This window comes from Coturnix japonica, chromosome Z, assembly GCF_001577835.2.
Source record: "Coturnix japonica isolate 7356 chromosome Z, Coturnix japonica 2.1, whole genome shotgun sequence".
In the NCBI taxonomy this organism is placed as follows: Eukaryota; Metazoa; Chordata; class Aves; order Galliformes; family Phasianidae; genus Coturnix; species Coturnix japonica.
Genome location: NC_029547.1, coordinates 19,745,381 through 19,761,833, shown reverse-complemented (window position 1 = coordinate 19,761,833; position 16,453 = coordinate 19,745,381). Strand labels below are relative to the sequence as shown.

General features: G+C 37.5%; 1 protein-coding gene across 5 annotated transcripts in view; it reads left to right on the top strand.

Annotated features, from left to right (window-relative positions):
- Positions 1-16,453, top strand: part of PDE4D (phosphodiesterase 4D) — a 559,900-nt gene that overhangs the window by 437,982 nt on the left and 105,465 nt on the right. For all 5 annotated transcript variants that reach the window (XM_015848747.2, XM_032441436.1, XM_015848750.2 and 2 more), the window contains one exon: positions 12,122-12,313. In XM_015848747.2, coding sequence (XP_015704233.1) covers positions 12,122-12,313 — 192 coding nt within the window. The remainder of the gene's footprint in view (positions 1-12,121; positions 12,314-16,453) is intronic.

The following is a 16,453-nucleotide window of genomic DNA, read 5'->3' as shown; positions in this document are numbered from 1 at the left end:
CTAGTGCTTTGTTTAATCTTGCTCCATGTTAATTTGAGAATTGTTCTTCAGAATTATTAGGCTTCTGTTCATCTAGGTATTTAGCAAATTAGAGTTGCTTAACATATGTAGTAATTTTACACCTCATAACATGTTTATATTTGTTAGCAGCTAAAACATTCTATTTCTAATCACAAAGCATTTGCTTTCTGATTCCAAAAATCACGTGCACAATAGGGATTCTTTTGATGCAGCCAGGGATCCAGTTGGCTTTCTGGGCTGTGAGTTGTACATTGCTGGCACATATACAACTTCCTATCCACCAGTACCCTCATGCCTTTTTCAACAGGGCTATGCTTTGTCATTTCCTCCCTCAGCTGGTGTTGGTTGTGAGGGTTTCTATGACCCAGGTGCAAGATCTTGCACTTAGATTTGTTGAACTTCATGAAGTTCACCTGGGCAAACTGCTGAAGCCTGTCTAGGTCTCTCTAGATGGCATCCCATCCCTCTGGTATGTCAAACTCAACACGCAGATTGGTGTCACCCACAGACTTGCTGAAGGTGCACTCGATCCCGCATCTGATATCACTGAGGAAGATGTTACAGAACATTGGTCCCAGTACTGGCCACTGAGAGACATCACTTATCTCTGATGTATATCTGGATGTTGAGCCATTGATCACCACTTTCTGAGTTTTGTCTCACAACCAGTTCCATGTCCACTGAACAATCCAAATATCAAATCCATATCATTCCAATGTGGAGACAAGGACGTGATGAGGGACCATGTCAAAAGACTTACTGAAGTCCAGACAGGTGGTATCAGTGGTTCTTTCCTTGTCCATTAAGGTAACCATAGAAGGCCACTAAGTGGGTCAGGCAGGATCTACGTTTGGTGGAGCCATGCTGGTTACCCCACATTACCTCCTTCTGTTTCATGCGCTTTAGCACAGCTTCCAGCAAGATCTGTACCACGATCTTCCCCAGCACAAAGGTGAGCTTTATAATGCAGGCAGACCTCTTAAGTAAAGTTAGTAGGCATTACAGTAACATAATACATGATTAAAATAATATAATAAAAAATCAAGAAAAAAATTACAAAAATTAAACATTATTGTGAATTATAATTTGTTTTAAACCAGTGATGTGAATTATTTTTTTCTGGCTTTTTGTGAGTTTACTCAAGGTCTATCATCAATATATGAAGACTTAATAATATACAGTATGAGTACATACACTCAAGATATGCCTTGGCATTCTTCCACCTCTGTCTTCTGACCTTTTTGTTTCCTTTAAAGGTTGTCACTTGAATGTGGAAAAACTGCACCTAGGATTTCAGAGCCCAGTCTGTGAAGTGGACCTTGACAGCTGTAGGAGTGTATGGATTTGACAACAATTAATAATTTAACAAATTTGTTAAACTAAATAAATTGTACAAAACAAGCCCATCCCACAAACAAATTACCAGTATGTGGAGAATGGAAGTAAAATGCATCCAATTAATCAATTTAATAAATAAAGATATAAATAAATAGGTAGATAGATAGATAGATAGATAGATAGATAGATAGATAGATAGATAGATGATAAAGCTCAGAAACTCTTATTACCTTCAGTTTTTAAGCTTTAAGACATATATGCTACAATTTAAGTGGCAGTTGCTACTAATGTATTCTGACAAGAGTTCGTGTATGAGTAGAATTCATATTTAATTTATTGCCAATGTTATTTTATTGCAAACAGAAGAATTTTACAGCAATGCAAGAAAGATTGTTGCTTGTCAAATAAAACCATACCTCCTTTTCATAGAGCTTTCAATGGAACCTAGAGCAACACTTTCATAACCCTAAAAAGACAACTGTGTCTTTTCTTATCCCATTTGTTACTGTCCACTGTATTTTGATGCAGATGGCCTTGTATTCTTGTAGGTGTCTATGAGTGCACATCTCATTGTTAAAAAAAAAAAAAGCACATCTCCTGTGTTCCAGGTGCAGTTCCTGTATACATATATGCAAGAGTGGGGAACAGCTAGTTTTTCCTGACAGCTTATGACTAGGGTACTCTTTTCCAAAGATCTCTGACTCTAAGCATAGGGTAGATGTAATCATATCTTATGTGACCACACTGAGTGTTTGTTGTGTCTGTATATGAAGACTTCATGAAATCTTCTTCAGGGAGCTTCTAAACCCATGGCAGTATTAGGCCTGGGGAAATATTTGATTCCTGGATTCTGTGTGCTTTCAGCAGTACTGCAGGATATTGATTTAAACATTATATTTCTGAGGAATTGCCTCTCCTTTTTTTTTTTTTTTTTTTTTTTTTTTTTAACCTGCTTGCTTCATCACACAATTAACTGAGAAGGAACATAAAAGCAATTTGGCTACTTCTGATAATAACATCCAGCTGAATTCACTGAAAGAGGGAGCTGACGCTGAGCTCTTTCAGTGAATTGGATTTTCCTTCTGTGGCAATCCATTTCAGATGTTATGTTCATGTTATATTACAGGTTTCCTGAAAGAAGAGCTTTCCACTAATATCTTAGGGGAGCCACATGTTAGGATTAGTCAGTAAGCTTGATAGATGGTTACATGTTTTTATAAATTGCTAGGTAAATGTTCTGAAATGCTCTGAGGTTTGATTCCAAAGCTCTTAAAATACAAGATTAATACCAATGGAAATTATAGTGAATGCATGCTATAATCTCACGCCCAGTGCAAGTTGGCTTTGCTTTGCCAAATCCTACTCAGAAAGTAGAGCTGCAGAAAAAGTAGTGGGGTGGATGAATAAAAGCTCAACTTAGAAAGAAGAACAAAGTGTCATTTGAGAAATTTTTGAGAAATTAAGTGATTTTTAAAAGCAGTTTGAATGTGCTTTAATATCTACAGAGGGTATTTTAGGGAAGGAAAGTAAGAACGAGCTTAGTTAAGGAATGATTTATGTGAATTGTGGTGATAGACTGTAAGTTAATTGATGACAACAATAAAGTGGAGAGCCATCAGTCCTGCTGACACTGCACTTCTAGGCTCCAGTGGATATAGCTTTCTTTACCCTACATCATTCAAAAAGAGCTTTTATTTTTTAAAATATTTTCTGCTTATTTCCTCATTTGGACTCTGACCACAGATTTCATCAGAATCCTTGTTAGAATGAGTTGATGTGATTGTGGCCTTTTTTAAATCCAAAAATGAAGAAACTGATCCTAATGGGATTAGTAGATAGAAAAATCATACAAAGCAACTTAAAATTATTAGATTAGAAGCCCTGCAGAGATTCCCAGATACTTAAAAAAATAAGTTTGCATACTATTTCTCTTTGTTCGTTTGTTTGTTTGTTTGATCTTTTAGGGTTGTTTTGGTTTTTTTTTGGGGGGAGGGGGGTTGTTGTTTTGATGTTTTGTTTGCTTTTGCATTCTTGTTATGCTGTCGTAAGCCAAATATTTCAGCTTTAAAGAGGCATCAAAACATGGAATCTCTGTAACAGTATCTGGAACCTGGGATTCATTTCTAAAAGTTACATTGTATCAAACATGTTCATTTTCAAGGATCAACTTCAGAGAATAAAGAGATCCAAGTAAAGGGTGACCAATTTTGAGGAAAGAATAAAAGAAATAATAACAAAGAGTCCTAGTATGGTGGAGTAGAAGCAAATGAATTTAAGAAGTTCAGTAAAGCCTCTGCAGGCTTGTGTGCCAAATAGTCAGAGCACTGATGTTTCATTCAGCATAGCAAGGTGATGAGAAATACACCTTGAATTCAGTATCACATCACTGTTCAAAGCAAGCAAAATCCCCCAAAGTAAGGAACAGACGTCACAGGAAGCTCCGTGCTTGGAAACTTCATAACAAACATACAGCAGTTTGTTTTGAGAGGCTGGCTACATTTCCTAATTCTCCTGCTTGAAAATCTTGAGTTGGAAGCTCGGACAGATAGTTAGAGTTCCTTTGTGAGCATGTTTGAGTTCTTATAAATCTTTTTACTCTGGTTTTTACTTCTTATATGTTTTCTATTAGCCCATTCTTTGGACTTTTAGTATTAGTATTAAGACTTTCTTCTCATTGAATTTAAAGTCCTGAGCAGGTATGCTGAGAGCAAAAGCCAAATTACACTCCTGAAAGGAAATTTCGTGAAACGGCATATTTTCTTCTTTTGCCTGTAGTATTGATGCTGGAAAATCTGTCCACAGCGTATCTAAAAATGGAGTTAATCATAGAGCTTACTTGCTGAACAGTTTAACTGGAAACCCAAAGCCACAAGTGGGCAGTTGGCTCGAATTCTCAAATCTGCAGTGGTAAAAGAAAATTCAGATGTAGATCATATGTTCCTTTTATTATCATTTGCTTACAACTCACTGAACGTACAAACAAGCAACAGTGGTAGCAGGTTTTATTGCCTTTGATACAGAGAAAAAATATCCGTTACATCACATATAAAGGATTTTTCCTTTATAGATATATATATACATATATTTCCTTTATAGATAATCTATATATATAGATATATAGATTTGGAGTGATGACAGGATACTTCTTGACTGTCAGTATAAATATTCCTCTGTATCTTCACCCCCCTCCTGCCCCCACCATTTCCTTCAAGTCTTTAGCTTTTGTTAGATGTGGAGGAGGAGACGGAAAAGAAGGTAGGAAGAGAAAACCAGATGTGGTCTGTCCTGCATCACTGCATAGACACTGTCAGTCAGGGAACATTTCTAAAGGTCCTAGGCAGGGAATTAATGTAAGAAATGAACTTCAGGCCTGCTTGCAACTCAATTATATAAATACACTGATTTGGTTTTACCTTTTTTTCTTTCTTTCTTTCTTTCTTTCTTTCTTTCTTTCTTTCTTTTTTTCTTTCCTTTTCTTTCTTTCTTTCTTTCTTTTTTTTTTACTTTCTTTCTTTCTTTTCTTTCTTTCTATTTTCTTCTCTTTCTTTTTCTTCCTTTCTTCCTTCCTTTCTTCCTTTCTTCCTTTCTTTCTTCTTTCTTTTTTTTTTTTTTTCCTGATGCTGCAAGTTAATCTGTTAAACATCTGCAGTCCACTTAGAACCTATGACAAGGGCTGATTACTGGCAACTTGTTTCATTTTGATAAAGGAAAAGCTACTTTTTCCTCATTATTAAACTCTGGAAAACTATTTCTGACAACAAAGGAGAAACCCCAGTCAGCTGCTGTATCAATCTAATACATAGCTTCATTAATAAGAAATTTAAAAAAAAAAATGTCCAAGAGAAATCATAACAACATTATCAAAGTGTTTGTCTGCTCTAGTTGCTCTAATTAATTACTGTGAAGTGTGTCTGAAATCTATGTTTAATAAAGAAATTGAACAATAATTTGATGTATTAGCAAATCTTTGGATTTACAGATTTACAGCTGGATTCACTGAACTCAGTGAATGCAGTTTGTTTTAAGCTGAAACAGAATTTAACAGCCTAAAATACATAAAAGAAAATGCAGTTCTTCATATTGTCTTCAAGTAATCCCTGTTCCAGAGGAAGGACAGTTAGTCTTCATTTAGTCCTTCCACATTCCTCTTCATTTATTCCTCTCTGGCTAAGAGCTTGGAATCAGTGTCTGTCTTACTCAGTAACACAGTGCTTTCTGGTAACAATATTTCATGAAACTTTGTGTGTTTTTTAAAGAACTGTGTCAGAATTGTTGGTTTGATTTCACAGTAGCTGAAATTGTCTGCTAAAATAATCTATAATTACTGCAGAATAAGTCAATCTCATCTAAGAACAAAACTGCTCTGCTTTGATTTGAGATGCATAAATCTTCAGAATACACAATAATTAATATACACAAGGTCTAAGAACACACCTTGCCTGTCATATCCCTTCTTACAGAGCCTTGCCCTATGCTGGACTTTCATAGTGAACTATGAGAAATACATTTCTCTGTGGTCATTCCCTGAGAGGGCCATCCAGGTGAGATGCCCATCTGGTATCTGTGCCAAGTTTTCTCAGCTCAAGCATTCAAAGGAGCAAGTTGGGATTCTGCATTCGAGTGCACCATCTGATCTTTCCTTTACTCTACTGTCCACTGGCTGTCTTCTCTATGATGTATGAGCCCCTGGCCTGGGGCACAATCTGTAAATAGCTTGGTTTCTTCTTGGGGATGTAGATAAAGTTTTACTACTTTGGTTTTGCTCTAAAGGAGGCCATACCTGAAGGAAGCTGCTGCAGGGGACAGCTTCAGTTAATTACAGCTTTTAAGGAAAATACACCCATTCAGTCTGATGGTGGGATTATTGTTTCCAAGTGGAAATACAGGACAGGACATCTGGGAATTCTAGACATTGAGATGGGTATGTAGATAACTGGGCAGGTAAAAGGCTGGAAACATTGCTCAGCACTGTATGTCTCCATAACAGGAGACAAACCTAGCTTCTTCAGGTCTTACTTCATCCTATAATGGTTAAAGATGACCTTAAGAGATAAGATTTCCCTGTAGGATCAGTTAATTTCCCTTCCTCCCCATACCTTCCAAGGCAGAAGAGTCTGAATATAGTGAGAATACCTCACTTACTAGGGAAACAGTAATGCAATTGATTTTCATACAAAGTCTTCTAAATTCTTAAATTTGAGGTGGAATCCCTCTTTTATTATTGCTAACTTCTCTTAAAAAACAAAACAAAACAAAACAAAGAAAAAAAAAAACAGGCAAAAGAGAATGGCAATAAAAAGGTAAAGTTGTTAAGCTCTCAGTAGTAGTAGGTAAGAGTAGTGTTAAGATTTTCTTTTCGTCCGAAGTTACAAATTATTGTACATATTCATTATGATGCTTTTACTCCTTATGTAATGATGAACAATATTTTGTATGTAAGTTTTGTCCTTCCTTCATTTTAGCAACTTGCAGAGATAAGTTATTTAAGAATTTTAAAGGAAGTCTGCAGAGGAACTCTTTGACAGTGTAAGGAATTTGTGCAGTTGCTCACACTGGTGCAGTGCTGCTGAGATCTAGTATCTTTAACCTGTCCACAGACTCGCTGTATATCTTAAGCAAATCATTAGTCATCTATCTCCCTGAAAATAGCTTGTGAAGTTGGCACTTCTTGTCCTATTGGGAGCACAGGGAAGGTCAGCCATGAAAGTTTATGCATTGCTGAAGAGTTCACCACCTTAATCCCTGTCTCTGTACAGAACCTGGACAATGTACAGTGGGCAAGATGTGCAGACACAGTGAATAGCCAAAAAAGGAAATAAGACTGATCTTCCATCTCATGCCATGTTTGCTGTCTCTGAACACTGGATAAGAGAGGCTTTGAAGATAAACAGTATCCAGTAATGTCATAACAGATTTAGTCAAAATATGCATGTGGAAGTTGCTGAATTACCACTGCTTTTGTAGCTTTCACATCTCTGCAGTTGTAGGAATGCTCTTTGAACACAGAAGTTCCTGTGATACATTCTGTGCTAGATCCTCCTGTCAGAAAACTGCAGCTCAGTTTTATGTAAGGCGTGCAAAGTGCCTGGCTCTGGCTGCAAATCCACAGTATCTTTAAATGAACATGTTAATGGGTCTATGAAAAGGTGGCAAAACAGTTCTAGTACCTTTGTTAACAATTTCCACCTTCTTTCCTCTTTTTTTTAAGAGCCTCCTCTACAAAAAACTGCAAGGAGGCAGAGGAGTGCACTAACAAAAAGTAATGTTTGGTTTATCGCTGGTTGTACACTTTTAAAATTCACAACAAAAAATATTCTTGCTGCAGTTTAAAACTTTACAGGAATGAAAAGATGAATATGAAGCAACCACATTCAACTTTCTGTAGTTTCTACCCAGGCAAACTAAAGAATCATAGAATCATAGAATCACAAGGTTGGAAGGGACCTACAAGATCATCAAGTCCAACCGTCCCCGCACAAGCTACTAAACCAGATCTCCAGATGCCTCTTGAACACTGCCAGGGATGACGACTCCACCACCTCCCTGGGCAGCCGCTCCAATGCCTGACCACTCTCTGAGAGAATAAGTTTTACCTTATGTCTAATCTAAATCTCCTCTGGTACCATTTGTGGCCATTTCCTCAGGTTCTGCTTGTTGCTTGGGAGAAGAGGCCAAACCCCTCCTCATCACAACCTCCCTACAGGAAGTTGTAGAGTGCAATGAGGTCTCCCCTGAGCCTACTCTTCTCCAGACTAAACAATCCCAGCTCCCTCAGCTGATTTTCATAAGATTTGTGCTCCAGACCCCTCACCAGTTTCATTGCCCTTCTCTGGACATGTTCCAGGGCCTCAATGTCTTTCTTGTAGTAAGGGGTCCAAAACTGAGCACAGTACTTGAGGTGTGGCCTCACCAGGGCTGAGTCCAAGGGGATGATCACCTCTCTGCTCCTGCTGGCCACACTATTTCTAATGCAGGCCAGGATGCTGTTAACCCTCTTGGCTCATGATCAGCTGAGCATCAACCAACATCCCCAAGTCAATTTCCTCTTCAAAATCATCCAGCCACTCAGCCCCAACCAATAGCACTGCATGGGGTTATTGTGGCCAAATTGCAGGACCAGCACTTGGCCTTATTGAACCTCATCCCATTCACCTCAGCCCATCTAGGCACCTCTGAATCCCCCAACTTCATGTCATCTGCAAACTTACTGAGGGTACACTCAATCTCCTCATCCAGGTCATCAATAAAGATATTAAACAAGATGAGCCCCACTACCAACCCCTGGGGGGCACCACTTTAACAGGTTGCCAGCTGGACTTAACTCCATTAAAACTACCTATTGGGCACAGCTCTCTATCCAGTTCTTTACCCAGAGAAGGGTATATCTGTCCAGGCCACAAGAGAGTTTGTCCCATTCTTCATCTTAGTCTTTTTTGCATGTAGAAAAAAAACCAACTTCTTCACAAAGTCTTCAGTTCCCCATTCTGTTTCTCTCTGTACTTGGTGCAAGGTGATCAGTGCCCCTATTTCTTTCAAAAGAGGCTCAAGATTCAGAGAATCTAGTACATCTCAGTAAGTTAAAGACACTTAAATACAGTAGCATTTTGGAAGCATTTTATACTGATGTTTTTGGCACTCTAGATGCACATTCACTTTTTTTGTTGTAGGATGGAATGTCTCTTTTTATTATAGGTATTTACGAAAAAGATATCGTTGTTGAGCCAGATCCTAGCTGATACACCTGGATCCATTTCTTTACTTTTGACACCCATCTAGTGGACATAATAGAGTATCACAAAATTCCTTCCATGATAGCTCTGTGCACAACTTGTGTGTGCAGTTATCTGGTAGTGTAAGTAATGGGGCCGCCTCTCACTGCCAACCAAATGTGATTTTATACAGTTGACTTTCCATCTTTTTATGGTCAATATTTAATAACTTGATAATGAAGTCATTCGTGGAAGCTTGGCTTTAGTTTTTTGACTGGGAAAAATAAAATTAATAAGGGATTATTCATATTGTGTCAAAAAAGGTGGGTGAAAAACAAATCTGCTAATAAAACCATATGTTACTGTAATCCAGTGAAATCTGACCTTTTATGTGTTTGAATAATTAAGCCCACCGTGAAGAAAATTAATTTAATAGGCATTCCTTTTTTAAAATCTTCCTGCTGAGCCAGAGTCATGTTTATCTTCATTTATACCACCCCTAAGCTTTTAATTCAGATTTTTTAGACAAGCTATATATGTGTTTATTTGAAATAATATCTTCTTTCAGAAGTTAGTCTTGCTAAGCACAGGAGCCACCTTTTCTTTGATATAAAATTGCATGAAATGTCTACCATTTTGTCCTCAGCAAAATTAAATATGCAGACTGTGTTTTTAGGAGTTTGTGTTTCTTTGCATCTGCTTGAAGTAAGTAATGTTATTACTTTGGCAGTTAAGTAAGTGTTAAGATTTTAAGATAGGTTATTTTAGCAGATACAGTGAGCTCTTAAATGTTCCAAAACCTTCACCAGCATTGTATTTTTTCTGCTCTTAAAATATTCAGGAAATCAAAAGAAATATTTTGATCTTTATCAATACCTTTACCAGTATCTGTCAGTGTCAATATTACTAGTGAGTAGTAGTAGTCAAACTAGCAGTAATGGTAATCTTGTCATTAACATATGATCATATAAGCTGCAAAGGGCATCTTACCTATTTGTTACTGTTTCACCATTCCCACTATCTTGTACATTCATCTTATCTAGCAGTAGTCATAGTAGTATTTATACTGACTTGCCCTTTGATATATTTTTTTTCACATTTTATTTTATTTTGTTTTATTTTATTTTACTTATTTTTTGTGAGCAGATTCACAGTGATCAAATGCTCAAAGAGCAGGGAAACTAAAATGCAGAGAGGAACTTTGCATTGTCCAGAATCACCCAGCAAAGTGGTGGCAGAACTCTTGTTCACTGTCACACAGATTATGTGTTCTTTCAGTTTGAAATGAATAATGTTATGTAATGATAGTATGTTATAAGACGCAGAAGCACTCAGACATAATTTGGGAAAGTGTATATGTCTTAGTGTTTATTGCCAGTGAATTGTTTTGGAAGTATCTATTGAAGTTTAAGAATCTGTATTTATAACCTGTATTGGTTTATTACAGATTTTTGTGGCTGATTCATTGTACGCTTTGATTACTATATGCAAAATACCTGTTTAATGCCTCTTTTTTTTTTTTTAAATAATTGCTTTCTCAGTCAATATATAGGCAGTGTAGATTTATTTGATTAGTTCATTCAGCATGCAAAAAGGCTGGAGGAGTGCTGTCACTTCAGTGAAACATTACCACTGCTGACAAGGCAGCCTCGGGTCAGAGGCAGATAACAGCAAGAAGCAAGCTAGTGCAGAGAGTAGCTTGTACCTGCTGTGACACGTGCCAGGCTGAAGTCTAATCAACAGCTGATATGTACCAACTACTTTCTCTTCAACTGCCATTAGATATGATTGAAAACAGTGGGTATCCTTCATGTGAATACTCTTTTCAAAAGGTCTATTTTAGAATTGTTTGTTAGATTCTAAAGCTTATTGACACTTTAAAAGTTATGTGATAGATGCTCTGTTCATGCATCATTCCTGTGTGATTTAATAACATTACTTGAGTTCCTGTTACTGTGCTTAGTATTTGCAAGCCAAGGTCTCATTCACACCTTTTCTCACATGCTTTAAAACTAAAATTAATCTTCAGTTTTAGAGATGCAAACAACCAGAGAAGTGAAGTCCTCTTCTACTTCTGGTCTAGTAGAATATGCTCCATTTTATCATATGCGGACAATATCTTGCTAATTAGTCATTCATGACTTCCAAGACTCCGTACTGCAATAACATGAAATCTAGAAACTAGGCTACATGCTCCAAAAGGTCTCTTATCTGGTACCAAATACAGCTACCAGGCTGGTAAGCAGCACAGGTTGCCATGAATGCATCACATAGCACTGCTTATCCTGCACTGGTTTCTAATTAACTGAGTCCCATTCAAGTTCTCTGTACTGATTTTCAGAGCCCTTTGTGGAATTGTCTCTGGCTTTTTTTTTTTTTTCTTTTTTCTGTCTCTCATGACAGCAGTGCTCCCTTGGAACCACCAAACAATAACTAGAAGCACTAGATTGAAACTGTAAAGTTCAAAGGCATAAAACAAAAATGGCCACAGTAGTTAGTCTGTTTGGCAGTGACTGCAGAGCTCATTTCTACAGTTTAGCTGTGAAATACTATCTCCCTCTAATGCATGCAAATACACATTATCCATGCTTGATTTATTGAGAAAAGACAAAATATATTCTTGGAGTATTTGAGTAGTAATGAAGTATCTGGAATGAATACTACATAGCAGAAAGAACACCTGCTACACTCTACTGGGAACTGGAGTAACAAGGGTCCAGCTCAGGACAGATGGGGCCTTAAGAAGGGAACTGCATATGTTTCTGATGTATAGACCTTATAAGTAATCAGCATACAGAGAAGCATACACACTCCTGTATTACTAATAGTAGTTTGGTTTTTTTTCCTTTAAACTTATTTTTTGGTTATCAGCTATTGTAAAGTATATTCCTTGTGTACCTTGTCTGTGCCTTAGCAGTGAAATTGACCAGCTCATGATTTCTCCAGTAAACAAGAAGCAAATCTGCCTAGTGATAAATTTGCCAGAAGAGTGTTCATTACTTTCAAAACTCTTATGCTAATGTCACAAATCTTTTTATTCTTTCTTTTCACAGTTTCGATGTGGACAATGGTACATCATCGGGACGAAGTCCCTTGGATCCCATGACAAGCCCTGGATCAGGGCTAATTCTTCAGGCAAACTTTGTCCACAGTCAACGTAGGGAGTCTTTCCTTTACCGGTCAGACAGTGACTATGATCTTTCTCCAAAGTCCATGTCGAGGAACTCCTCCATTGCCAGTGATATGTAAGTACATTATGAAATTCTTTTAGCATATGTTTTGGGCTATATTTGAGCTAACATCTTCCAGCCACAATAAATGTTTAAAATTCAAAGAGAATAATCAGTTGTATTACAGATGTCATGGATAATTATTTCATTATTTATGCTTTTATTTGTTTCTGCAGTATTTTGAAAGTAAGCTTATCATGAAGATGTACTTGAAGTGTTTATGCACTGTACTAACTTTGACAGAATACTCAAGACAACCAGTACTGATTTTCACAACACTGAAGAAAACTGATATTTTGATTATTAAGATTTTTTCAACTCAAGCTATACAAGCTCAATTTCTGCTTCAGTATATACATATATACATTACATATATATATATACCCAACCATTTGGGTATATATACATATATATATATACCCAACCATTTGTTTAGACTAGATATTTATCAGTTTTCAGATATAAGATTTACTACTTGTCATAGAATTGGAATGGTTTGTGTTGGAAAGGGCTCTCATTCCCTTGCCTACAAACCCTCATTTGCCTTGCCATGGGTGGAAACACCTTCCATTAGACCAGGTTACCCTTGAAATGTCTTGAAAACATCCAGGTATGAGCATGCAGAACTTTTCTGGATAGCCTATTCCAAGCACCTCATAAATCTCATAGTGAAAAATTTCTTCCTTAGAACTACTCTATAACTACCCTCCTTTAGTTTAAAACTATTACCTTTTCTCTTATCACTACAATACTTGATAAACGAGTCCCTCCTCATCTTTCCTGTAGTCCCCCTTTAAATACTGAAAGATCACTACATCTCCCCAGAGCCTTCTCTTCCCCAGGCTGAGCTCCCTCAGTCTGTCTTCATAGGAGTGGTGCTTCAGACCTCTGATCATTTTTTGTGTCCCTCTTATGGAGACACTCTGAATGTGTTTCATATCTCCCTTCTGCTGCAGAGCCCAGGGCTGAGTGCAGTACTCCAGATGGAGTCTCATAAACATGGACTAGATAGGGAAGATCACTCCCCTTTACCATTTAGCTCAACTTCAATTAGGAAGGAACAGGGGAGGATCAGAATTATAGAATATATTCTGAGTTGGAAGGAATCCATAAGGTCCAAGTCCAACTTGTTGCTCCACACAGGACCATCCAAAAATTTGGTCCATATTAACAGAATCAGAGTATCCTGAGTTAGGTGGGGTATTAACCACATTGCTACGAAGCCTAATCCGTTTTTTGATCAACTTCACAGTAAAAAAATAATTCCCAGTGCTCAGTCTAAAACTCCTCTGGCAACTTTGTGCATCATGTCATCAGTGCACAGCCTCAGAGCCCAGCACCTCCCTCTGCTTCCTCTCCTCAGGCAGCTGCAAGGTGAAGTGAAGTCACCTCTTCACCTCCTCTTCTCCAGACTGGAACACCCAACTACCCTCATTCTCTTCTTACAGGACACACTTACCTCTGCCAACTCTGTTGCCTCCTCTGATCACATTCAAGGACCCTAACACCCTTTTATAGTGTACACAGTATTTAAGACAGGGCTGCATCAATGTTAAATATAGCAGAAGAATGTCTTCTTTTGCCAGTATGACTGTACTGTGTTAATGCATCCCAAAATGCAGTTTGCCCCTTGGCTGCCGTGGCACACTTCTGGCTCATGCTTACCTGTGGCATCACTACCCTTGTGTGTCCCATCTGTCTCTGAATCTTGTATTGCTCTGTCCTAGGTACAGCACACAGCATTATCCTTAGTTGAGCTTCTTGATGCTGCTGATAAGAGCTGGGCTGGTCTCTTCTCACTGGTGACAGATGACAGGATGAAAGGAAACAGCTTCAAGTTGCATCAGGATAAGTTTAGGTTGGATATCAGGAAAACTTTATGAAAAGGGTTGTTAAGCACTGGAATAGGCTTCCCAGGGAGGTGGTTGAGTCACCATCCCTGGATGTGTTTAAAAACCATTTAGATGTGGTGCTCAGGGATATGATTTAGCAGAGGGTTGTTAGTTAGGGTAGTATGGTTGTGTTGTGGTTGGATTTATTGATCTTTAAGGTCTTTTCCAACCTGAGCAATTCTATGATTCTATGATTTCTCAGTGCTCCAGAGTCTCTAGAACCAAGACATGGTTGACTTTCTGAGCTGCAAGTGTGCATTGCTGGCTCATGCTAACTTTTTTTTTTTTTTTTTTCCCCCATCTACCGGTGTTCCCATGTCCTTTTCCACACAGCTGCAAGACTGTACTTACACAGCTTGTATTCATGTTTGAAATTGCCCCAACCCAGGTGTAGGACACTTCATTTGGCTATGTTGATCTTCATGAGGCTCACAGGGGCTGAGCTTTCAAGCTTGTCCAGGTCTCTCTCAATAGCATCCATCCCCTCCAGTGTATTGACCACACCACTCAGCTTGGTGTTACTGTCAAACTTGCTGAGGATGCACTCAGTCCAACTGTCCATGTAACTGACAGGGATGTTAAACAGCACTTGTCCCGGTGCTGACCCTGCAGGAACACCACTTGTCACTGTCCACTGAGCTGTTGACCACAGAACTTGAAATGTGACCATCCAGACAGCCCCATTCATGAAATCCATGTCTCTCCAGATGTATGAAGAGAACATTGTACAGTACAGGACATCTCAAATACTTTATCCTAGTCCAGGTCAAAAACTAATAAATTCAAGAGAGGCAAAGAAAAGACCTTTGGAAAGTTATTCTGTCATCTTACTAAGTAGACTACTTTGCTGTGTTATGTGTATCTTCTGTTAGTGAATCATAATTTGCAAATACGTGTAGATGCCAGATTGAATGTGTAGTGGAAGTCAGATGTTTGTAAGACAGTGAAAACTTGTTAAATATCCTATCTCCTGTCCCCTGAAAATTACAGAAATTAAGAATTTTTATTCATTTGTTTTGCTTAATTTGCTACAAAATTCACTGTCAAATAGGTGTTTATGGTTCAATTATAAACTGCTAAAATAAGGGATGATCCTTATCAGAGTCTCCTAGTGTAACAATGTAAAAAGCATTGAAAATCCAGCATTACTATAAATAAAAAACAATAAACATCCTCTTTAAAACAAACAAACAAACAAACAAAAACAAAACAGCACTAGTTTGTACAACAAAGGAAACTGGTTTTCATAATGAGTGAAATTTCATGTGATACTTTACTTGCAATTATTATAATTGGAGACTCGTATTCTCACCTTTTATTTTGTTTTCATAAGTGCTAATTAGACCGTCTATTTATAACTTTCTTCCTATGTAAGTGTCAAGATGAACAAAACTCATGCCTTTACAGAGTTTGTTTAAGGTCCATACATCAGTTAAGTACAGTAGATTGAAGTACTTATTAAGCTTTGTTCCCAGTGTGACCAATTTTGACTGAGACAAAATGAGTAAGACCTTACCATTAACAAAAAAAAAGTTTTTGGTTTGTAAATGCAGACCCGCATTGAAAAAACCTTTTACTGACATGTAGCATTTCTTATAGATGTTCTAAAGTCAAGCTTTTAGTGCTGCACTCTTGTAAGGATGCCATTTAGAAAGGTTTTTACATTCAGGCAGGCAATACAGGTCGCTGCATTGCTTAAATGAGTCATTTCAATTAAGAATTCAATTAGTGCTCCATCCTTGCACTCGTAATCCTATTCTACATTTCCTAGAATTCTGGGCAATATTTCAGCAAAAGACAATAAATTGAATTAAAAAAAATAATTACTGAAACACTGAGCACACTTTCTTCTTTGGATATTTGTATCTATTCTTCCTGTCAACGATTTCTTATAATGCATCTGCATTTTAAATTTATTAGAACTCGCATCTGAATAGATTTCCACAGTATCCAGCCATAGAAAAACTGTTGTATTAAGGCTAACGTTTCTGCAGTTGCTTAGGAAAAGTAATATGCAACTAGTTTTAACCATAAGGATATGTCTAATCAAATATAAGTAAGCCTAATAATGATGAGTCTGATTGTATCACAGAAAATAACTAAAGGAAAAACAATAAATACAAGGTTAAAAAAAATCAAAAAGAGAAAATAATGAAGAAAATATAAAGAGAAAAGATTTATAAAATAGACAACTCTGGTTCAGAACTTTCCTAAATAAGGTAGAGACTGCAAGATTTTTCAGGGCAGGTGTCACACCAACATT